This window comes from Chlamydotis macqueenii, chromosome 15, assembly GCF_036417535.1.
Source record: "Chlamydotis macqueenii isolate bChlMac1 chromosome 15, bChlMac1.mat, whole genome shotgun sequence".
Classification (NCBI taxonomy): domain Eukaryota; kingdom Metazoa; phylum Chordata; class Aves; order Otidiformes; family Otididae; genus Chlamydotis; species Chlamydotis macqueenii.
Window position 1 is genome coordinate 14,680,756 of NC_141570.1, and position 22,510 is coordinate 14,703,265.

At 46.0% G+C, this 22,510-nt stretch overlaps 1 protein-coding gene across 4 annotated transcripts; it reads right to left on the minus strand.

Annotated features, from left to right (window-relative positions):
- Positions 1-1,501: 1,501 nt before the first annotated feature.
- On the minus strand, positions 1,502-19,856 carry MPG (N-methylpurine DNA glycosylase). 4 transcript variants are annotated; one of them, XM_086759551.1, is made up of 6 exons: positions 19,714-19,856; positions 17,163-17,264; positions 13,299-13,443; positions 12,500-12,728; positions 8,892-9,096; positions 1,502-2,026 (listed from the first exon to the last, which is right to left on the minus strand). In XM_086759551.1, exons 4-6 carry the CDS (start codon positions 12,722-12,724, stop codon positions 1,632-1,634), a joined length of 825 nt encoding a protein of 274 aa, XP_086615677.1. In that variant the 5' UTR covers positions 12,725-12,728; positions 13,299-13,443; positions 17,163-17,264; positions 19,714-19,856; the 3' UTR covers positions 1,502-1,631. The 4 variants fall into 4 exon arrangements, with proteins under 4 accessions (XP_086615677.1, XP_086615675.1, XP_086615676.1 ...); XM_086759549.1 differs by having other exon boundaries at positions 17,158-17,264; XM_086759550.1 differs by lacking the exon at positions 19,714-19,856 and adding an exon at positions 18,085-18,179 and having other exon boundaries at positions 17,158-17,264.
- Positions 19,857-22,510: the final 2,654 nt, after the last annotated feature.

The window sequence follows — 22,510 nt, forward strand, 5'->3', positions numbered from 1 at the left end:
CCCCAGGGCTTGTTTTGTTCCTCTGTTCCCCTCCCTGCAGGGGAAGCAGCCTGGGACCTGGCCTGGGTTGAAGCTGTCCAGCTGAAGATCAAGGCACAGGTCTGTACGTGGCCAGAACAGGAGGTGACAGCCCTGTTTCTGGGGCCGTGACCTGCGCCAGGCCACTGCTCCCCACAGCTGCTGGCTGCGTGCCCAGGGAAAGGGATTGGGGGCGGGGGTGGGGGAGGTGACCTTTACCTCCATGGTGGCCACTTCCAAACGTCGGTAAAAGACTGTCAGGCTCCTCCTTAAGACCTTCCCTCATACCACACACATGGGCTGGAGCTTTTCCCAGAGTTCCAGGCTCTCACAGAGCAGCCCACACAAACTGGGTAAAACTGTGAGCTTTACAGAACTTGTCCACCACCAGCAAGGCACAGTCGCGCCACAGCGCACCAGATTCCTGATGTCAGCTGCCTCCTCATGGTCCCGTCTGTGCGTCTTCCCTGCAGCTACAAGCAGCGACGTTAGAAAAGAGCAACGCCCGACCTCAACATCAGCTCAACATTGTTGTGGGACCCCAGTCCCACCAGCTCCCAGCAACTGTGGCTCAAGGTGAGCCACTGAGATAAGCATAACAAGGGCTCTTCAGAAGGGGCCAAGCAGGACTTTTTTATGTGATAGGAACAAAAGTTTGGGGGGAAAAAAAAAAAAGCTTTTTTATTGCATGGGAATCTTAAGGTGAGGGGCATGTGTGTCCCTGTCACCCTCCAAACTGCCTGTGTAGCTGCAGTTCTGCAGGTTCTGCCCCAAGGCCTAGAGGGTCATCCCCATTCCTCCCGCCCCGTAGCACTGCAGAAATCTCAGCATCAGTGTTTTCTCTGTGTGTGGGTTCACACGCTGGTAAGTTTTGATCTGGCCTGAAAAGCAGCTGGGAAAACAAACAAAACACATTCTTCTTCTCTGATCTGGACATTATAGACTGATAGGGGTTGGAAGGCATCTCTGGAGGTTTGTCCAAACCTCTGCTCAAAGAAAATGTGTTGGATCAGGTCACTCAGGAGCTTGTCCAGTGGAGGTCTGAATGTCCCCCAGCTTCTCCGGGCCCCTGTTCCAGCATCTGGCCACCCTCATGGTGAACGTTTTTTCCATACAGCTAATGAGAATTTCCTGTTTTCCAGCTCGTGCCCATTGCCTCTCATCCTGTCTGGCAAAAGCCTGGCTCTGTCTTCTCTACACCCACTAAGCAGGTGTAGACCACGCTAAGACCCCTCCTTTCCCTCCTCTTCTCCCAGCTCTCGTCCTTTCAGTCAGCCCTGCCGCCATCCAAGCGTTTGACTGTTCCCCTGCAGCCAAGTGACGGCCTCTGCTGGGGTCAGGGGTGACGGGAGCAGCACAGCACAGCAGAGCTCTGAGCCTTCACTCATCCACCCTAACTAAGCCTGCATCCACAGGCTGGAAGCTTCCTGGCTGGAAGACCCATCCCAGTCTGCCCCACAAACAGAATTCCACCTATCTGCACTCGCTGTGACAAAGTACATTTATTGTTAAAAACCTCGGCCACTCTGCCCTGGCTGCTGCCGTGGCGTGGCTGGGGGCCATCATACAGAGCACAGCTCAAGTCCTGGTTGGTGGCACACCGGCAAGACTTGTCAGCTGCAAGAGAAGTGGCCCGTTGCTGCCATCTCTCTCTCTGTTTTCTTGTCTACAACGCTCACAAATCTGTTTCCTCTTAAATAAAACCTGAGAGGTTTCTGTGCCCACTCTCCCCGGTTGCCAATACCGATCCGTGTTGTGGTTACCACGTCCTGCTCCCCTGGCAGCTCATGGCCAGGTGCCATCCAGATGGCCGCATCCTGAGTCAGGTCCCTTTGGTCAAAAGCTTTGTCGATCCCAAATGCCTGGCAGAGCTTGGAGGGCCCGTTGCACAGCTGCCAGTCCTTCAGCGGCTTTGTGGGTCCTTTCCTCGAAGCGCTGCGCAGCTCTCTCATCACATCTAAACCCTGAAGAGGCTCCAAGGAGCGAAGTAAGACTGCAGCCCCTTCCCCTGTGCAGAACAAAAACGTGCGTTAGTCCAGGGCTGTTCATCAGGAAGGTCTCAGCTATCCCAACAGGAGCACTTCAGCTCTGAGCCTGTGGCTCGGCTCAGCCTGACGGAGCAGGGAATCGCCTGCGGCACCCAACCAAAGGGGCCTGTCCTTCTCCTGGGCCGCTTCGCTCCAAGTGCCAGGCTCTGGAGTCGGCCGCTAACCCCTGGTCAGTGCGCTCCCTTCCCTCTTCGGAATGTCCCGTGTCCCGCAGCGCTGCGTCCTTCGCTCCTCCGTGCTGACTTGCTCTTCCCCAACCCTACTTTTTGACATTACTAAGCCTAGCTGCAGCTCCCAGGCTTGCCAAAGGGCAAGAGGTTTTTCTTATGTCAGCACAATGTTCAGGCATAAATACACATATGGTTCCGTTTTGGCACAGCTATCCCGAGCTGCTGCTCCCAAACCCAGCGCATTGATAATGAACTCTGATTACAAGAACTCCAGCTAACAAAGGAGAGGAGCAACGGGCCCAGACGCTGTCAGCAGGAAGGGGCAGCTCGCAGAGTTCGGCTGGACACAGAGAAACCTGGGGAGGAGCTGCAGGCACTGGGAGCAGCTGCTGCCTGCGTCAGTGCAGGTGGGATGGCCACGGCTGTGGGTGACTGCAGGTGAGATGGCCACGGCTGTGGGTGACTGCACAGCTACAACCCAGAGCGAACCAAACCCTTGTGCTAGTGAAGCTCTCGCAAGATGGGGACCGGGGCAGGATGGGGCTGCAGTCTTTGGCTTTGGGATGCATGGCCCCAGGAGCGTCACTGCAGCAGAGAAGACCTTGCTACAAGAAGAAGTGAAGAAAACCGACCGATTCTCTTCGGAGATGTGATCTGCTGCCCTGCCAGTAGCCTTTGGAATCTCCAGCCCCCATCCCCAGCTGTTGCAACCAGCCGCCCCCCTGGTTTTGGTGGCCATGAGGCAAAGACGCAGCTCTGAGCAGAGCCGTTCCCCTGTGACAGGGGTCTTCAGCCTAAGTGAGACATAAACACTGCCCTGGTATTTTCCACCGGACAGCAGGGAAGGTCTTCTCATGACCCTGAGTGGGCGAGCAGAGAGCCTGCTGAAGCGGTCTGTGTGCCGCCCCACACAGCACCCCTTGTGCTGGGGCCACCCACACCATTCCTCCCGCCGGCAGCTGTGCGCTCCGTGATGCCGCTCCGCAAGAATCCCCTCTCCCTCTCCAGCCTCACACATCTGGAGCCACGCTCATGCCTGGCAAAGGCTTTTTTTGTAGGCACTGACAGATCCCTAAGGATCTGTGATTCCCAAAAATAGAATCTCTCTCATATTTTGTACAAATCCCACACTAAATTACCCTCCTGGGCTCCCAACCGAGTCTGTCAGCTGAGGACTGGGTTTCTGGCTTTTGTGAGGTGTGCCTACTGCCCCAAACCTGCTCAGAGCCCCCACTGCTCCCAGTAGAGCTCGGTGGAGTCAGCAGGGTTACTTCCAACAGCTGTCAGCAATCCACTCCCAGGCACTCCTTCCCCGGAGGAAGGGGATTGATGCTAAGCTGGCAGCCGAAAGCCGCTTCCCTGCACTCCAGTGATTTAGAGCTCAAAGGTCATTTTAGATTTTTAAGAACATGCTCCACGTCCTAATTCTGCTTTTCATCCCTGCACAAAGAAACATCCTTCACGTTGGGACGCTGCCTCACTCGCCAGGAACAACTGATTCCTGCGGTTCTGAGCAATCGCTAATTACACTGCTTGCCTTCATCCATCCCAACTGCGAGTGGAAACCGTGGTTGGACTTGAACGGAACTGAGTGCCTGCGAGTTCACGTGGAGAGACACACGCTCAGGGGGTACCTGGCATTTCTGTCTCTGGCTGCTCTTTCTGCATTTCCACCAGAAAGTTTTCATGCTCTGTCTGGCCATGTGCAACACAGACACCGCACGCCGCTCAGAGTCAGCAGTCCCTGAACGTGACAGCAACGCCACAAGAGCTTTGGGAAGAGGTGGAGACAGCAGGCAGGGTGAGAGTGCCTTCCCTGTCCCCATCTGTCCCCACAGCCCTGGGCTGGTGTTCAGGTCCCCCTGAGCATGCTTGCGCACCAGCAGTTTTATTTTAACTACCAAAAAGTAGCTGAATCCTTCCAGCTCACCTCCTGCCTGCCAGAGCGCTTCAGCCTTCCTCCCGCTGTGTAGCCTGCAGCAGTTTGCTCTCAGGGCTTGTCTGGCTTCAGCATCTGCCTGACACGGGACACGGACAGGGCCACTGACACGCCACCAGCAGCAGAGCCGGCACAGAGGTGCCAAATACCCACCTCCCGTGCCTAAGCGTCACTCCGTAGAATGAGTAGCATTCAGAGCTAAAAGCTGGGATCTAACAACAACGCAGAGGCCAATTCCCTCCCTCAGCAGCTAGAAATCATAAAACGATAGGGAAGTCCCACACTCCCACCGCACAGCTTGCTGCTCCTTCCCTGGAACAGCTCCAGTTCCCTTCCTGGAAACAGCTCTTGGCCACCGGAGAGCAGAAAATTTTCTCCTCTCTCCACCCAGCTGACTCGCTGCTCCTGAAACGCTTCCTTCAAAGTCCTGGTCTAGGATCCAGATGTTAGAGGGAAGTCCATGCTGGGTGACCCCGGGCCTGGAGAGAGCATCACCAGGATCCTGATTTTACAAGCTGTTCTTTCAGATCTGGCAGTAATATACACACTTTGGCAAATTCCAGAGAAAAACTCACAGCAAAGTCAAAAAGAAGCTTGGCTGGCATTTACCCTTTTCCTGAAGTGAGGGAAGCCCAACACCTTAACCCAATGGAATCTTTGTACCGAGGTTCTTGCGCTGCTGCCAGGATATACTGTTGGATTCATGCACACCAGAAGACATTGGGTATGTTTTTCTATAAACTCTTCTTCCTCTCTCATCTATGATTTCTCAAAAAAAACCCCCACGCAGCGATGCCCGCAGTGGCTCCAGGCAGTAGCAGTATTTGACCCAGTGACGGGAAGACTTCTCACATGAAAGCCCCACACAATGCAGCTCTATCTTGGTGATGTGCACAAAGACTTCCCCTTCCTCAGTGACAAAATATCCGATACGACCCTTCAGCTCATTAAGATTTTACGAACACAAAGGTGCAGTCGAGTGGACTCGACTCAACACGCCAACACCCACAACTTCTTGCCCCAGCGAAGCGGCAAAACAAGAAGCTGCAGCCAAAGCTGTTCTTATGTCTGTGGTGGCATCAGGCGGGGCTGAGGACGTACTGCTCAGGGCACCGCAGCGGCGGTGGCTCTCAAGGTCAAGTCGATGCTTTTGTGGCCTCTCTACCAAGCACTTCTCCCAGCACAGCTCTGCTGGTGACACACCTTTTCCTGTGCCCAAGCGATACTGCTGAGCCTGAAGTCTAGTATATGCCAAATACAGAAAACAGAAGAGAAGGTTTATTCCACCTGCTATTAAAACAGACAATTATCTTGTTATCAAGAGAGCTCTAAAGAGCCAGTGTCATGAGCCAAATACCCCATTCTTGATAAGCCAAGCAGAGGGGAGCAAGTACCAGCAGCGTATAAAGCTTTGCACATCTCATTCAGGCCTCAGATCCTGAGCTGATTAAGGGCCAAGAAGGCCCCAGCGTGATTCAAGTCAGTATTGAACTACTTTCTAAAACAAAGTCTGCTGCAGCAGTCCAATTCACGCTGCTTGCCTGGCCCCAACAGCATGCGTGTCTGGGACAGCTCTGCGCAGGGTCTCTGCCAAGAAGGTAGCAAAACACAGGCAACGCAGGGACAGCACAGCACTCTGGTCTTTCTCCAGTAAAAGGACGGCTGCTTTCATCAAGCTAGTGGCTGCGAATCATCTCCACGGCCACTCGGTTCAAGAGCCTGAGAAGCAGCAGGACAGCAGTCGCTGCCAGTACTTCAGAGGATGTACTGGTTCTGAGCCGCCTGCATTCCTCCCACGAGGATCCTGTAATTTAAGCAGCACAGGGACTTGCCTACGCTACAAAACTCAACAGCTTTAATCTAAGCCAGCTAAGAACTTGTTTGTGATCACTAGTTTGTGCTAACTTTAATAAACTACCTAAAACCACACGAGATCTCAGTTAAATCTATGTGCTGGTTCCAGCAGTCTCCAGAAATAAATGCCTTGTTAAAAATCAGTGTATGATCGCGTGAGCATTTTGATGCAAACCACCCGATGGCCAAACAGAAACATCTTTCAAGGGTAATCTGGAAAATCTGAACTTTCTCCTGGAATCAACCCCAGGTTTTCCCCTAATTCTCATGTCACTCAGTATGAACTTCGCTAACATGTATCCACGTCAAAATTGAAATGGCGTAAGACAGGGTCAGTTTGTGTGTCTGAAGACATCAGGGAACCCCCCAAAGTCCTTTCCCCTTCTCCACTGCTCCAGCTTGCTGCAGCAATGCCATACAGTATTCCCAGATGTAAACCCCAGCTGCTCATATAAAGTTGCTCTGCTGTCCCGAAAACCTGTCTGCATGTCTGGACTTGTTCTGCTCCTCCCCTCCATCTACAGAAGGACATAACCAAACTGAGAGAGACTGAGGGACAGGCAACCAGGATGACCAAAGTTATGGACTAGCTTTGGAGCAAGAGCCTACGGAAGGACTAAATAGACCAACAACCTTCAGCTTGGAAGACGGCTGAGGAGGGTACATGAAAGATCCCAGGAGATCACAGGAGGCAGAAGATGATATGTGGGAATAGATGCAATCAGCCCATGTTCTCCAGTGTTTACCTCCTGGTGCTCTGCAGCTTTGCACAGCCAAAATCCAAAAAGAGAGTGATGCAGCTCAGGGACGTGACTGGAGATGCACCCTTTGAAAAGGAAAAGCACTTTGTGTTCTCTCAGTAATTTGTGTTCAGTCTTTCCAAGCGACACCTTCAGAAATGATACGTTCATATTCCTTTGATAGTCTCCTGGTCAGTCCCTCAGGTTTTCTCAGCATTCCTAGGGAGACCCTGAAGTACTCAGGCATTCTGCATCAAATTCCCTGCACAAATACGAAACCAATTACATCACAAGTTCATGCTATGAGCAGAGCGTGGGCTGTGCTACGAAGACACATTACACATTTCTTTTGCCAGTGTTTCCTTGTGTTTTCTGCACAGATGGATTCAAAACAAAGTTCCCAAGGTCTGTCCCATACCCAGAAAACGAGATGCTTTTGCGTTCTACTCAGGTGCGCAAGTGCCAGCACAAAAGACGACTTCCTCAGTCCTTCCCTCAGACTAAACGACAGGACAGGCTCCTCCAGCTAAGATGGGAAAAGCATCTCAGGCATGATTCCTCCTCAGATTCTTTCTTTCAGCACATCTGCACATGGGCAAATACCCTGAAGGAGCAAACCCTGCTTCTGTGGATGCATCTGTGATACACAACGTGCAGAGCCGTGCTATTCACTTCAGTGCCTTCCTGCCAGAGCTGGAACTGACAGCTGAGCCTGCTGTCAGCAGAGCTGCGTGTGTGACAGGCTAACGGAGAATAAGTTTGTAACAAAAACCAACTAAATCCATCACAACAGTGAGCTCCAACTGATGTGCTACAAAACTAAAACACAGGTGTATAAGGGAAAATTGCCCAAAGTATAAATTTCAAAGAAATGTTTGTAGCATTCAAAGACTAAGCATATTTTTTTAAAATAAAAATTATTAGTCCTAGTATTTCAAACACTAAGAGCCCCATCTGAATAAAGAATCATTCTGCTTTCATTATCTAAACAGATTTGGCAGAGACAAGGTAATGGAATTCCCATGTGTTCACCCACCAGACTCCAGACTCCGTTTAGAAAGCCAGGCTCTCCCCCACCCGATAACCTGGCACTGGTTTTCTGCTTGGCTCCTGCCCAAAGGCCAGAACCTGAGGATGAATGGTCACTGTTACAACATTTGCTTTGCAGTTAGGAATGTACAAGTGGTGGGGGTTGTTTAAGCTGTATCTTTGAAATGGCAAAAAATAAAAGAAATTATGTCTGAGTTTTTTTCCTAACAAAATCAGTATTCATCTAAGAAGTACCTGCTGCCATTTCAAGGTGTCTAATTAAGGCAAGCACTGTAATTCTTACAGAAAAGAAAAAAAAAAACAAGTTTTAGAAGTAACACTGGCATGTTAAGAGGAGCTGTGGAAGAAGAGTCTCAGTAAATTCCAGAATAATGTGATTAGGCATTGATTATATTATCTTGAGACTAATAAAAGAAGACTGAAGATTCTGTAAGAGTCTAGGTATTTTGATTTGGGGTTTTTTGTTTGTCTGCTTTAAGAAACAGCAAAGCAGCTAAAATGCTCCTGCAGCGACTCCTTGTTTAAGCTTAAGACATCTCAGACCTTTTTGTTTTCCCCAACACTTACAGCTTCTGAAGATAACGGTAGGAGACAGAAGAGTTTATTGTCATGACAACAGACATCAAGATTTAGTCTGTCATTAGACTGCAAATTTACTTCCACATTTCCACTTTCGAGCAACAGAGTTCACTGAATCCCACAAACAAGGCAGCAACCCAGGTTATCAAAACTCAAAGCTCCATGCTATCAAGATTCTCCTCCAGTCCTTGGTCTTGATTTTCGTGCCTGAACAGCTCACATAGCTCACAGCTGGGACCAAAACCCCACTGGGCTGGTCACTGTGCAGCTGGAGATGGGCCCTGCTTGTCATGTTGCAAGTTAATACGCTGTCTGTCCACAGTTACGTACTGTTCAGAGTGGCAAAACCCAGGTCCCAAGGAAAGATTGTGGCAGCAAGTCCTTGACTTCACAGAGCCCATAGGGAGCTCACAAGTGACTGCAGCGCGGCAAGCGCAGCTTGAAGTATCAGCCTCATGCTAAAGGCATTAAAACTCTTTCAGCCTCCACTTACCTTGGCTGGAAACGTTCACGCAGAAATAAATCCCGTAGATCTGATACACGTACAGAGTTCCTGGTTTCATGAACATTGCGGCGTTCCGTTGAGTTTGCTTCCCACCTTTCGAGTGGGAAGCTTCATCTTCCCCACCCAGATAAGCTTCTGTTTCAACAATCCTCCCCCAGAGTTCTCTGCCGTCAGGAAGTTTGCGAACTAAAATCTGCAAGAGAGGTCAGAGTGCATCAGTTAGCAACCCGCTGTACAAAATAACCGGAGTGCAAGCGCTGGAGAAACAAAATTGTCAGAAAAAAGGACCGGCTGGTACTGCATACTCTCCTCTCCACCCAGCAGCCCAGTCTGTAAGCTAACGTGAACTTTTTCAGCTTCTGCTGTGCAGGCCACAGCTCAGTAAGAGAAGCTCCCACCTGTCATTCACCCCACAAAATGCCTGGAGTGTCGATGTGGCTGTATCATAAAGAACCAATTTATGATCCTATACACAATAAAGCCCACGGAGTTGCTTTTGTGGTTATTTTCTGTATTCTCCACCCCAACCCACCACGTTTAAGACAAAAAACACCACCATTATCAACCCTGAGCATCATGAATGTGTATTTTTTAGATGAGAAGAAACATGACAGTGGCATGATTAGCTAACTACTCTGATTAGATAGTCTCTCTCCATAGAGACGTTTCAAACAAGCCCTAGTCCCTAACCACAATCCTGACCAGAGTGAGTATCAGTGCTATTTCTGTATTTTCTGCACCACAGAGACTGGCAGTGCAGGAGAGCTGGGAACTGGCTTCAGGCAGACAACGGATCTTTGTTATTACAGTGTTCTTGCTGCTGGTACCTCCTTACATAAAACAATGCAGATGCGGGGCACGGGGGAACATGACAGTGAAAATATTATCTTTTATAAAATACTATATTGTATTTTTTAAAATAAAACTCACTAAATTTTGTACCACAAAGTTTTTTTGTGGTTTGACCTGATTTCTAACCTTCTTATTTTACTTCATGTGTGTTTAAGAAATACTGCAGCACAGTCCCATTTAGGCAACAGCTATCAGTTTAATAATACTAAATTCAGCGCTTCCATATTTGAAAACCAGCCATTCAAAAATGACCTTCAAGAAACAAAGCTTAATTTCTAACAGATGTTTGTGCTGGACTGCAAACACAGTTACGGACCTGATACACTACGGACGCTCCAGAAGCCAGTTTCAAATGTTGCAATGCCTGTATATCAAGGTTTCCCTACAGCACTTCTCAAATTGTTGAAAACAATCAGTTTATTATTTTTATGAAAAAGGCAGTGACTTCAGAAAAGCACTGGTGTTTAGCAACCGCCTGCAAGCACCCCAAAAGCACACCCATGTGGCCACATTTCCCTTTTAATGTAATGAAATGCAACGGTTAGGTTATGGTTTTAAAAGCACGCAGGCATTTCCCTGACACTTCAGACACGCCAAATACTCAGTTAAATAGGTTTAAAAATAGTGATTGTCCACAATACCTCACAGTAAACCATTTTATAGAGGTTTTTATTTCTCATTGAGGATATCTCTTGGTCTTACGACAGTTCATTTTGAGATGCCACTTACTGCATGTATGTTTTGGAGCATTTTTTTTTACAAGAACTGAAGTATCATGTTTAAAGGTACGCAATATTAATATACCAGGTGCCTCCAAAATTTGGTAGAATGAGATAATGAATGAAACACTAAATTACCATTATAGTTATAATTCTAAGAAAATGAGAGAATAGACTGGGGGTTATCCTTTAAAGCAAATCTAAAGTTAAGATAGAAATCCTCTGGCTTGTAATTCTAGGGCTAAATAGGAAAAATATAGAATAAGGACTAAAATATCATCTGCCCAAGGTAACTGAATGCATAAAGATGTTGGAGTCATTATAACAAAAAAACCCCATCACTACTGGGAGACTTCAGGTATCCTCATGTAGGCCAAGTAAATATCACAGCAGGACAGGTGATAGGCTATGTTTTTTTAGACACTATCAACTGATTTGCAAAGCAAAGCAAATCAGGGATCTCACAAGAAAAGACTAAACACTCAAACTGATCCAGAGCAAAATGCAAAGACTTATCCCTGAAAAACAACTTTGTATCGTGACCATGAAGTATAAAGTTCAGCGTCCTTCCACAAGCACTACGGTCCAAAAATAATCTATCAGAGTTCTGCTTACCAGCAAAAAGGGGAAACTACATACAGCGAGGAAGCTTGTTAGGAGAACTTAAAAGAGGCAGTCAAAGGTTAAGGCTGGTAAGGCAAGCCTCTAGCAGGGTGTCTACAAAGATAGCAAACACACATGATGTATCAGAGAGAGGTTAAGGTAGACAAAAAAAACTGCAGCGGGGTTAAAAAGCAGAGCAAAGGCGTCAATTGCGAGCAAGACAATATCCTTAGAAAATAACAAAAAAAAAACCCAAAAAGATAGACACTGCAAGACAGGCCAAAACCAACAGTTTGTGGAACAAATTCCTAAAGTTATCTAAACCAATGAGAACCCAGAGAGTCTGTTCACCCTACAGGACAATAAAGGTATAAAAAAGACCAAGAGAAGATAAGACCACAGCAGTGAAACTAAAAACACATTTTGCAATTGTGCTGAGAAGGTCCCACACTGGAACTTTTTATAGGGAAAACACTGGAGGAACTCCCTCCCATGGAAACAGTGGGAGAGGTTTTTCTGAAGGACTCGCTAAGCAGAGGAGACACGTTTAATCTCCCCCACTCTGATTGCCAAAGGCTTTCAAGAAGGTCTAAAGATTCCTCAACGTTTCTGCAAGGGAATACGGGAGAAGGTTCTTTCATGAACAAGCAACAGCTTGAAAACTCAGAAGGAAAAGGTAGGAATAGCAGTTTTTGGAGCAAAGACAGTATAACTGTGGGACTGTGGAGTCTAAACATCCCCACACTGGGGCCCGTGCTGTCTCGCATATTTGTGTTAATAACCTCAGGGCGATACCTCACCATGTGTACTGACAGTATCGAGTTATTCAGAACAGCAAAAAGAAAAGCAAGTAGTACGAGATACAACTTTCAAAGCATACAGGGCAGCATAAGAGAAAGTACCAAGCAGCCTGCTGAACTTGCAGATAAGAATGAGACATTTCAGTACACTATGGCAGTGGATACTGGTCAAGTGGGCCAAGGGCCCACCACGCTGTTAGCATCACAAGGGAGTAAAATGGAGGCGGAGAAGGAGATGCTGCTGACTGCAGGGCTAAGCAAGAGGCAAAAACAAATAAAAGAATACCTGAATGGAAAATAATGGGCCTGAAACAACCTTCACACCACAAACAGCAAAGTACATTTCAGTAAACCAGAAAAAAAGGAGGAAAACTCCACAAAAAACTAATTCTGAAATGTGACAGTAAACTAAGCCCAAAAAAATACTCCTCTGACTTCACCTAAAATACATTTGGCTACTAGTCTTTAAATTCCACTGCACTTAACAAGAGAAGGAATGAGAGCTGTATTCCTAAAATAGCAAAGCCCTGGTGTCAAATAGCAAAAAATAATTTCATCCTTTTACACTAAGTTATTACCTAGCACATGCTCCCGTACAGTCATCTCGGTGTTCCTGTCTTACCTGTCCCAGAAAGGACTTGGCCAGACTAATACAGGGCTGGTTGAAAAAATCTGCTTCTAGCTGGGAAGATTTGTTTTTCTCTGTCGCAAAATATTTGCTGCTTTTTGGAGAAGAATCCCCATCAGGCGTCGTAGCATTCAGGTTCCCCAAGGCATCAAACGGAGGGAAGCTGGAGTTGCTTTGGAGAGCACTTAATTGAGCCAACAGCTTTCTTTTTTTTGGCATAGTTCTAGAAAATTGATATAAACATAATTAGGAATACAAAGCTTATTTTAAAATAACTTATTTCTACAAACTCTTATTTTCACACATCTCTCCACAACAATGAATCCGAAAGCTACAACAACCAGACAGCCTAGGCAAACCGCAGAAGCAGGTGACAGATTTAGCCGTGTCTACATCAAGCTGGGCAAACACAAAACTGCAGTTTGAGTGTTCATCTTTTAAGGACTGCAGACAAAAAGCAACTCTGCTCCAGTTTGCTAACTGTTAGGTGAAGAAATTCAGAAATTCAACCAGTGCTATATACTTTTAACCTAGAGCTAACATAATCTGTTAAGTAGACAGGAAAAAAAAAAAAAAAAAGGAAACAACCACCTCGAAAATTTTGCTGACACAGGAAGTCCCCAGAAGTCATGTTATCAATCATTTTAAACAGTAATGTAACCAGATAGGAATCTAAAACGCCACAGAACATTTCAGTTGAAAGATGCCCTATTTACAGTCCCAGTGACAAACTTGTTTATCATGCTGTAGAAATGCTTGTGTTACCACAAAATAAGCTTTAAATTCAACTTACCAGGAAGATGAAGAGTATTCTGTTCCAGTCAACAGTTTGTATTTGAGGCAGCTACGTAACCTGCCTGTTCTTCTAGATTTGTCACCAGTTTACTTGCAAGCTTCAAAAAGTGAATGTTTCTTTTTCTGTGCCACAGTCCTTATACCTGTTGAACAGGAACAAACTTATTTATTCACTGTATAAAACACTCTGAAACAGGCTAAGAGATTTTGGAGCTGAAGATCATGATACCAGCTGTGCATCAGTAGCTCACACTCAAGAACAATCTGCAGTTTCCCACTGGTTTAGTAAAAGACCATCTCCCAGCTGAGGCACTGATGGAGATGCTCTTTCGCACTTTTTATACAAAAAGCTATGAAAATCGCGAGGAATGCACTTTCCGTATACTGAATACACAAAAAGCTGAAACCAAACTTTTAAAATTCCCTCATTAGCACTAAATTTGGAAAGTGTCAGCCTCATAAAAGGACTCTTAAAAGAGAATGCAAAGATACCAGGTTTTAGAAGATGCCTCATCAGTTCTGAAATTCAAGCACATGTAGATATAAGGGAAAAAAGCACAGGTTCAACCTCATACATAAACAGAAATGGAGAATGAATCCTATATACAGCCGAACCTGCAAGGGAAGTATATACATAATTAAGTAGCTGTAGCCACTCATTCTTCACCAGGACATCAGCTTTTAAAAATGACTACAAAAAATTTCACCATCAAAACCAATCTTTATCTTGCCCTGATATTTCTCACAAAGAAAGATGCATCAGCAGTAGTTCCCTTGAACTACACTGAAACAAATTCAACATTGCTACGCTCTGGCTCACCAGTGCCAGTTCCCCAACACTGCTACATTTCACTACAGAAGAATCCAGACACAAACATACAAAAATAGGCAGCTAAAAAAAAAAAAAAAAAAAAAATCACATTGGCATGACCGGCAGAGAGATGGGATGGTTTTGGTTGTTTTTCTAAACATCTAATTCTTTATTGCAATAATTCAGTGTTGTCAGAGACTTGGCATGGAATAGCCAGCTGCATGCCAGGTATTCTCCTTTGAACTGTGGATTTCACCTGGTGGGAATTATTAAAAATTTTGTCAGAAGTCACCAGCCTGCCTCAGACAAAATTGTCTGGTGGCCTTCGCAAATGAGAGTCCTGTCTACGGGAAAGGGTGCAAACAGGGAAAAGGGTTGCAGGAAGGAAGGGACAGAGCAAAAACACTTCCTCATACCAGACTGACCCTCTAAAATCCTCGGTCACGGGAGTGAGTAGACTGAAGACAGTACCTCCAGACTCCTCTGACAGTATTAACTGGAACTTCCAGTTCATCAGCCATACATAAAGACACGCTGAGAACACGGCCAATCTGAGCGGAGCATTAACTCGTCCGGTAATTTGTGCTCTTATGGAATGCGACATCAGAAACAGGATCTGAGTTGCGAGGCACCTACTGCATTTCCAATTAAGCAGTTCTCAAAAGCTGCAAGCGCTCTCACGTAAACGTTATTCTGGCAGCCCTAGGGCACTTGGAATTTCATGGCTATGGGCTGATCCTCCACAGATCTCAGCATCTTCAGCTCTCATTAGAAATAGCAGTAGGAAACTGCCTTTTAGTGATGATAAACGGGTCATACACAGAAATGTGATCACTTTAAAAGCAAAAACACGGAATGAGGGGACTGCAGTACCATCTCAAAGGTAGGAAAACGCCAGTCTACCCTTTGTCTCCCTGCTTGGTCATGCCAAGATATGAAACACAAAACTCTATGCCTCAAAGCCTACCTACACTTTATAGAAAGGATGTTGCTTGTAAATGCAAATCCCTCTTGCCTATGAAAAAGCACACTGTAGAAGACACCACATATCAAGTACCCAAGCCCCACGCATTTGGGAAGTAAGAGACACCATCTCTTCACACGTAAGTCTACAGACAAATTCTGCAGCTCTTCATTTCTATCTAGATTTTCTCGCTTGTATAGTAAACAAATTCTACTTCTGTGCCTCAAATGGATCAGCTGTGGGTTTAATCACTTTTTACTAATCCTGTTGTAACCAAACTAGCTAGAAGTTGTTAAGCACATGCGTGCACATATGCACAAAAAAAAAGCATGCAAGTCAGAAAAGGAAGATCAAGAGCTGAATAAGTCTGCTCAAGTGCCTGATGCGTTCAGGACTGCTGGGCTAGTCTCAAGCAAGTGTTTAGGGACCCTGCAAGCCAGAATCAGAAAAACACTGAAAATCTGTGTAAAATCCAGCTCGGCGGCAGATGCGCCCTGCAGTCAAGGCACAACTGAGTCTACACAGCCTTCTTTCATCCTTCTAATAACACTGCATTTGCAGGTATTTACTCATGTATTTAATGAGCTTTCACTAAAAGGAGGTAAAAACCAATAAACCCACCAGTAACACACACATGTTTTTGGCTAACAGGTCCGGATACCTGCAGCTGTAGAGTTTTCCTCACGCACGTGCATCTTTCTGATAGCACGATGAAGCAGCATACGTAACATTACATTGCCACTTCTGGAGAGACAACTCCTCATAGCAATTCCCAGTTATACAGATTTTATGTGGGGATATATGAACCGTCAATACTGGGTCAGACCAAAAGACAGCTCTCCCTGTACCCTGCTCTCCAGCACAGGTCACCAGCAGGAGCCCAGGGAAGAACAGAATAAGCACACAGTGCTTCTCCACACATCCTCCGTGTCTCTAGATCAGAACCTTCTGAACCAGGCACAGTTTCTGCATACTTAGTAACTGTGAGCTTAGGCAGTCTTCCCTGAGCCTGTGTAAAACTATCCAAACCGAGACTTTACTGATGAAGAAAGCTTCACAGAATTTGTCATTACAGCTCCAAAAACTCACTCATTTTGTGCGTGACATTAGGACTGCTCCCCACTCACATGAATCATTTGCAACTGATCACCATCAGCTCTCCTCTTTACCACCTCAAAGAAGGTAAAGCCAGCTGGAAACATTGCTCTTCCAGGTCATCTCCAAAACACACTGCTGTGGCACCCCAACGGTGACCTCCAGCCACCACGAGGGCTGCCCATTTACTTGCATCCTCTTTCCTACCTTTGCACCAACTGTTCATTTATGACAGGGAGCTCCCTTATTGTGTCAGGGGCTGCTCAGGTGAGGGCTCCTGTTTAAAAGCTTCCTGAAATCTGGAGTACAGACTGCAAGCCAGACCTCTCAACATGCTTATTTAGACCTTCAGAGAATTCCAAGATTTTTTTAAGGCAGGACTTTCCATTACAAAAGCCACATTGGCTCTTGCCCACTATATAATATTTATGCAGGTATCCAATAATTCTACCTTGCCATATTTTCTACTAATTTAGTTGGTAGTGGTCAAACTTCCTGTTCTGCAGCCCACAGATTTCCCCTAGAACTCTTTTTAAAAAGTAGTGACACATTTGCTCCTCTCTAGTCCACAGGTATTAGCTGAGAAGGGAGAGACCATCATTAGCAGCACTGCCCTCGGGGGCTTCCTCTGGTTTCGCAACTTGTTCCTGCCTGTTGTCCATTTGTTCCATAACCTCTTACACAGACACTTCATTTTAAGCCAGATCTTTCGATGACTTCTCAACAAGAAGGATTTCCACCCACTTTTCCTGTCTAGTCTAACCTATTAGTAACCAGAAGTAAGGTATAATAATGTATAGCTTCCTGGACAACAGCGTGAGAAGCAGGCAAAAAAAAAAAAAAAAAACCTTCTTGAAAGAAGAGTGCAGGCAGGAGCTAATATACCACAACTATAAATATTGTCAATCTCTCCACAGACAGACTTTGACACTATGTGCAATCCTACTAAAACCTCGAAAGTACGGCAAAACCAATGGTTTTGTTCACCTTACTGAGTGCTGGGGATGTCATTTCCTGCAAGACGCCCTTGCAATTCCAGTCCTCGCTCCTACTGGACCTCTTGAGCTTTTCGGAATGAACGCTTACCCATCCTTCTGTAAAGAACAAAGAAGATAAAAATGAGGGAGCGTGATGAAAAGTCATGAAAAACTCAAAAAGCCTTCATAGCAAAATTATGCTGTTTTGTTTTACTCTCTTAAACCATTCTGTTTTGTTCTGTTCCCTGCCTCGCCCAACATTCTAGCTGCTATTTTTAACTCAGTTCCAAACTTGCACATTAAATGAAAGCAAACAAGTTAAATATAATACTGATAATGGAAGTCAGCTAGCTCAGCCTTCTCAGCCTTGAGTTAACCGAGCCAGCGCTTAGTTAAGCAAGGCAGCATTTAGAGAGGCCACAAGCACTGATCAGGAAATGGACACAAGGATTCAAAATCATCTACAGTTCAGGTTTTTTCTTTATATTTACATTATTTGTAGCAAATGTATGTCAGGTATATTGGGCTAATCGTCCAAGAGCTATAAGTCTTATTTTTTTCCACCTATATGATAGCAGTGAGAACACTTGTCACTTATAAAGCACATTGAAAGAGCTCTATAAGGGGATACAGAACTAGTTACAATTAAGTCTTACGTACTCATCTTATTAAATGACCCTAGAAAATACATTCCTACCTCAATCTTAATATTGCATGAGAAACAATTTAGTTCACGCATGGAGGTTTCACTCAGTGACCAAAGATGTTTCACCAAAGCCTTCATTAATGCACTGACAAAAAGGAAAGCTTATGACTCAAATGCTCAAACATCTGAACAATATCCACAAAGAGAGTTCCACGGAAGAGTTCCTGTTGAAGCACCAGTAACTCAAAGACTGGGGAAAAAAGCACAAGCAGCAAAGACAGAGAGATTTACCTGCAAAACGATCCTGGAGTTGCTCCCTGCATGAGCACGGAAGCAGAGGGTTCTCACACCTCCTCCTGAGAAGTCAGGAGAAGTCAGCCCTAGGCTCAGGCTGAGAGGAAAGGACGTGCTCCACATCCAGCTCTACAGAGGAGGACCGTGTGAAGTCCTATGACAAGTCTTAACTCTCTCCTTAGAGAGAGAAAGAGACACTATTTCCTCCAGATTTCAGGCCAAGCTACTCAAAGAAAGGCCTCAGTATTCACACTTTGAACAAAGAACCTGAGCTCTCCAACGGAACCATGTGGAGGGAATCACAGTTACGCGTTGTGATCAGTCAGGAAACGGGCTCAGTAAGAGCCAAGGTGCCGCTCAGGGCGATTACATGAGGACTGATTCAACACACATGCTGTGAGTCTCTCTCCTTAGTGAGAGCGTGCCTTTCTTCTGTTTCCAACCAAAATTTAGCGATTCAGGATTAATCTGCACAGTATATCCTTGTTACAGAGACGCTATTTGCGTGTACTTTGCATTGCATTTCCAGACACTGTTAAACAGTTATAGTACAAAACCACAACACTGGATGAAAGCCTTAACAGACGATGGTCTGCAGAGATACCAGTGTAAATGCAGGTGAAGATAAATAGCTGATGTCATGTCCACCGCTATCATGGTAGACATTTTCAAAACACCAGAACAAAGCCTTCAGGCCCTATATAAACAAAGAAGGATCTGAGGAGAGAGGACAATTTCCCGCACAGCTTTGGATAATATGCGGGATGTGACAATAGCTTGCTAATGGCAAGTGACACAGAACACTTCTGATGATACAACAAAGGGACAAAAGCAAAAGTCTTATATCAAAAGATGCTTCCAGGAAGGCGGCAAATCACTGCTGACCGTAAAGGCTGTGAAAATCCGAGTCAGACACAGATTTGAACCAGTAGAGCGCAAAGGTGCTCCCGTTATGCCGCAGTGGCCTTGTTTCGAATGTGGCAATCTTATTCCGAAAAGCCTCCCTTTTCCCAAACAGGTTTGCAGCACATTTCTGTAGACCGGGTATTTCTCCTTATCGGGTCCAAACCATACAACTTTTGTGACACATCTGCACAGCAGATGCTCTGCTTGCATTTAACTGTGAAATCACTCTTCTCCCCAAATCCCTACAGCATGTATTATCAATTTCATAATCTGTTTACTTAATTACGTACTAAAATGACAAAGGAAGCTCTCTGCTGAGCAAAAGTGACATGGGAGCTAGGAAATCACAGTGCAACCTTATTCAAAGTGTATTTGTACACCTTATTTCACCAGCTGATCACAGGCCTCTATCCCCCCACCTGAACTGTATTCAGAAATCGGGGATGTTACATTTTTCTTAGTGTTCATTACAGTAACTAGCACGCTGATGTTTTAAAAGAGGGTCAGGCCCGGGCTGCAGCGGTGAAAAAGGGCGGCCCCGGCCCCCCCTCGTTGTGCTCGGCAAGGCCGGACGGGCCCGGTCGGGCCCGTCCGGCCTTGCCGAGCACAACGAGGGGGGGCCGGGGCCGCCTCCGGGCCCAGGCCCCGGAGCCCCCTCACCCCGCCCAGGCCGGGCCCAACGCCCGCCCGCTGCCCGCCCCGGCCCAGCCGCACACGCACCTGCTTTCTCCCGCCTCGGCCGGGCCGCGGCTTGTAACCGGCGCGGGCAGGGCCTACCCGGAGGCCCGGCGGAAGCCGGGAGCTTTCCTGCTGGGCGTGCCCGGCGCGGATTGAGGGGAGGCGGGTCCGCGGCGGGAGAAGTGCCGGTAGAACTGCGCTCTGCGGCTGGTAGGGGTGACGATCCGTTTTTTACCCGACACCTCGCTCTGTAGATGGCGATGGTCCACAATCAAATTGATTTACAGCCTTTCCTCTGAGCTCGCTTGATCTCTCGTCGTAGCTCTTGTTTTCTGGACCACAGATCCTCTGTAGGCTGTCTTTGAACTCTCCCTGGTTTTCAGCATCCACTCTCATACTCCTTGCTGTTTCATATTAATAATACTCGGAAAAATAAAGGGGTGAATATACATTCCAATGAATACAAGTGGTCACAAGCTGGCTTTATAGAAAGCTGCATTAATTATTCGATCAGTTCCCTGAGTAACAAGTATCTGGCCTGTAGAAAAAATTCTGGCTTCAGCTTTTAACCAGATGGAGCCTATGGTCAAAATGGGGTCAAAATACAACTTTCCTCACAGCTTTCTGGAGATGTGCAATTGTGTGGTTGTTGATTTATAAGCAAGTGCTTCCCTGAAGGGTATGAAGGACAGTCTTGATGGATCAAAATGGATTTATTCCCGTGTGTGTAACAAAATACTGATTCCAGGCTCGCACTAGCTAGGACAGCACCCTAGGAGCCAGCGATGCAGAGGAGCAAGTAGAGTCCACCCCATTTGTGAATTTGCAAGGAAGAAGGATAAAGTACTTTACTGACTAAAATTTGAGGAGACATCAACAGCTTTGGAGGTGCAGCCAGGTGTCCGAGTGGCTAAGTGTTCTTATGGAGGCAGAGCTAACCAGCAGTCCAGTGGCAAACTCAAATGTGAATAAGCTAGAAAAAAAGCTTTGACATTCCTGTAAACCCTGAATTGAACTCAGAATTTCCAGATTTTACTATTCCTGTTTAATAAGAAGATGTAAAAAAATCCCCAACCAACCATGAATGGAGCAAATTCAGAGTCTGTTACATAATTTTTTTTTTTTTTTTTTTTTTTACCATGAAGAAACAGCCAATGTACTTTGGAACCCAAAGCAACACCAAGAATGCACTGAAAAGCCCTTAAATAATTATTGTAAAGTATGATAGCACTGCTACTGTAGTGGTGTGAAAAAGAAGAGGAAGGAAACATGCATGCACCTTAAAGTTGGTGATACTTTAATTGGAGATCTCTGTATGATTTTTTTAGTTAAAGCTCAGATGAGTCAGGATTCCCTGGAGAGATATTACCTGCTGGCTGCATAAATGCGTTTAGCTCCAGTATTAAATCAGCCATTTGTGTTATTAGCAAAGACAACAGAGAAGTTTTTAAAAATCATTAACGGCTTTGACTGCGTGAGTGTCTCTGAAAGAGCATCTTGGACTTCCTGACTTGCATGGTTCACGTCCCAGCTTTAATGTGGTATTAATATAAGAAAGGAAGACCAAGAAAGTGCACAAAAAGGAAGAAAACCAAACATCAAACTGGCCTTTCAGCAAATTCTGAGAATTAAAGGAGAAACTAAGCAAGACTGAGAGGTGTGGGAAGGACTTCCTGGGGTCAGGCTAGTTCAGCTCTGCAGACTTTCTTCTGTGGGAGTCTGTGGGACAGACACTGTCAGGAATGCTGACTTCTTTGACGGCAGATCTATTTCATGCCCAAAGGAAGTATTTAAAGCTTTTGGCACCTGAGGAATGCGAGTTGCTCCAAGCTACAGCATATGCCATGTTCTTCATTTGTCCAATAACTTCACTGTTACAGAATCAACACCTAAAATAGCCTCCTGTAAAAGCTGATCTCTTTGGGAAGATTAAAGTTTCTAAACTTTCCATCCCTACTGGGCAAAAACTTTTTTTTTTTTTTTTTTTTAAGAAGAATGACTTGGAATCTGTGGTTAGAAAATCAGAGACCCTGGAGTCTGTGGCACACTGCATGCATACAATGCGCTGAGCTCTTCTTGGAGCAAAACCCATGTTTGCAGAGTGGTTCCCTACAGCTTCCAGAATATGCAAACTGCTGAGTTACCATCCTTTTACAGTGGGGACAGCAGATCAGCATGAAAGTGGAACAAAGCAGAAGGGTCAGATTTTCAAGTGTTCTCTGTGTAAGATATAAACCAGGCTTCACCAGTACCTGCTGAAAGCCTCTCTGCCCAGTTAGAAAGAGACATGGAGTTCCCCACCGGCGGCCACTGACTGGCCACTTCATGTGGCCACGCTGCTCTCGCCAGCGTTTGCAAGACAGCTGCAACATTTGATGAGCCAACTATTGAAGAATTCCCTTGGATGAAAACACTCCAAACAGCACAGGGTTTTTATGACATCCACTCCTGGCCTCTCCTGACATCCAGTCTTGGCTGCTGCTTTCTCCTTATCCTGAACTGCCAGTGTGTCGTATCCAGAGCTATTTCAAATCAGCGTCTATTCGAGGTCCACACAACCCTAAAATTAATACCAGAACTAACCAGCTACTGGAAGGCAGATGTGCTCGTAGCTACTTTGGTATCTCCCACACCCAAGCTGAGCCACAGATCAAATGTCTAGTTCTGTGAAGCAAGCCCATGCAAGTCGTTACGTAAGTAGATGTGTATGTTTTATTCTAAATCTTGCGGCAACCGTGGTGGATACCATTCCACCTGCTTTGCACTCAGGATGCAAAGAATCCTAGCAAATGCACTGCATGTAATGGGAAAACACGGTAAATTAACAGCAAATTAACAG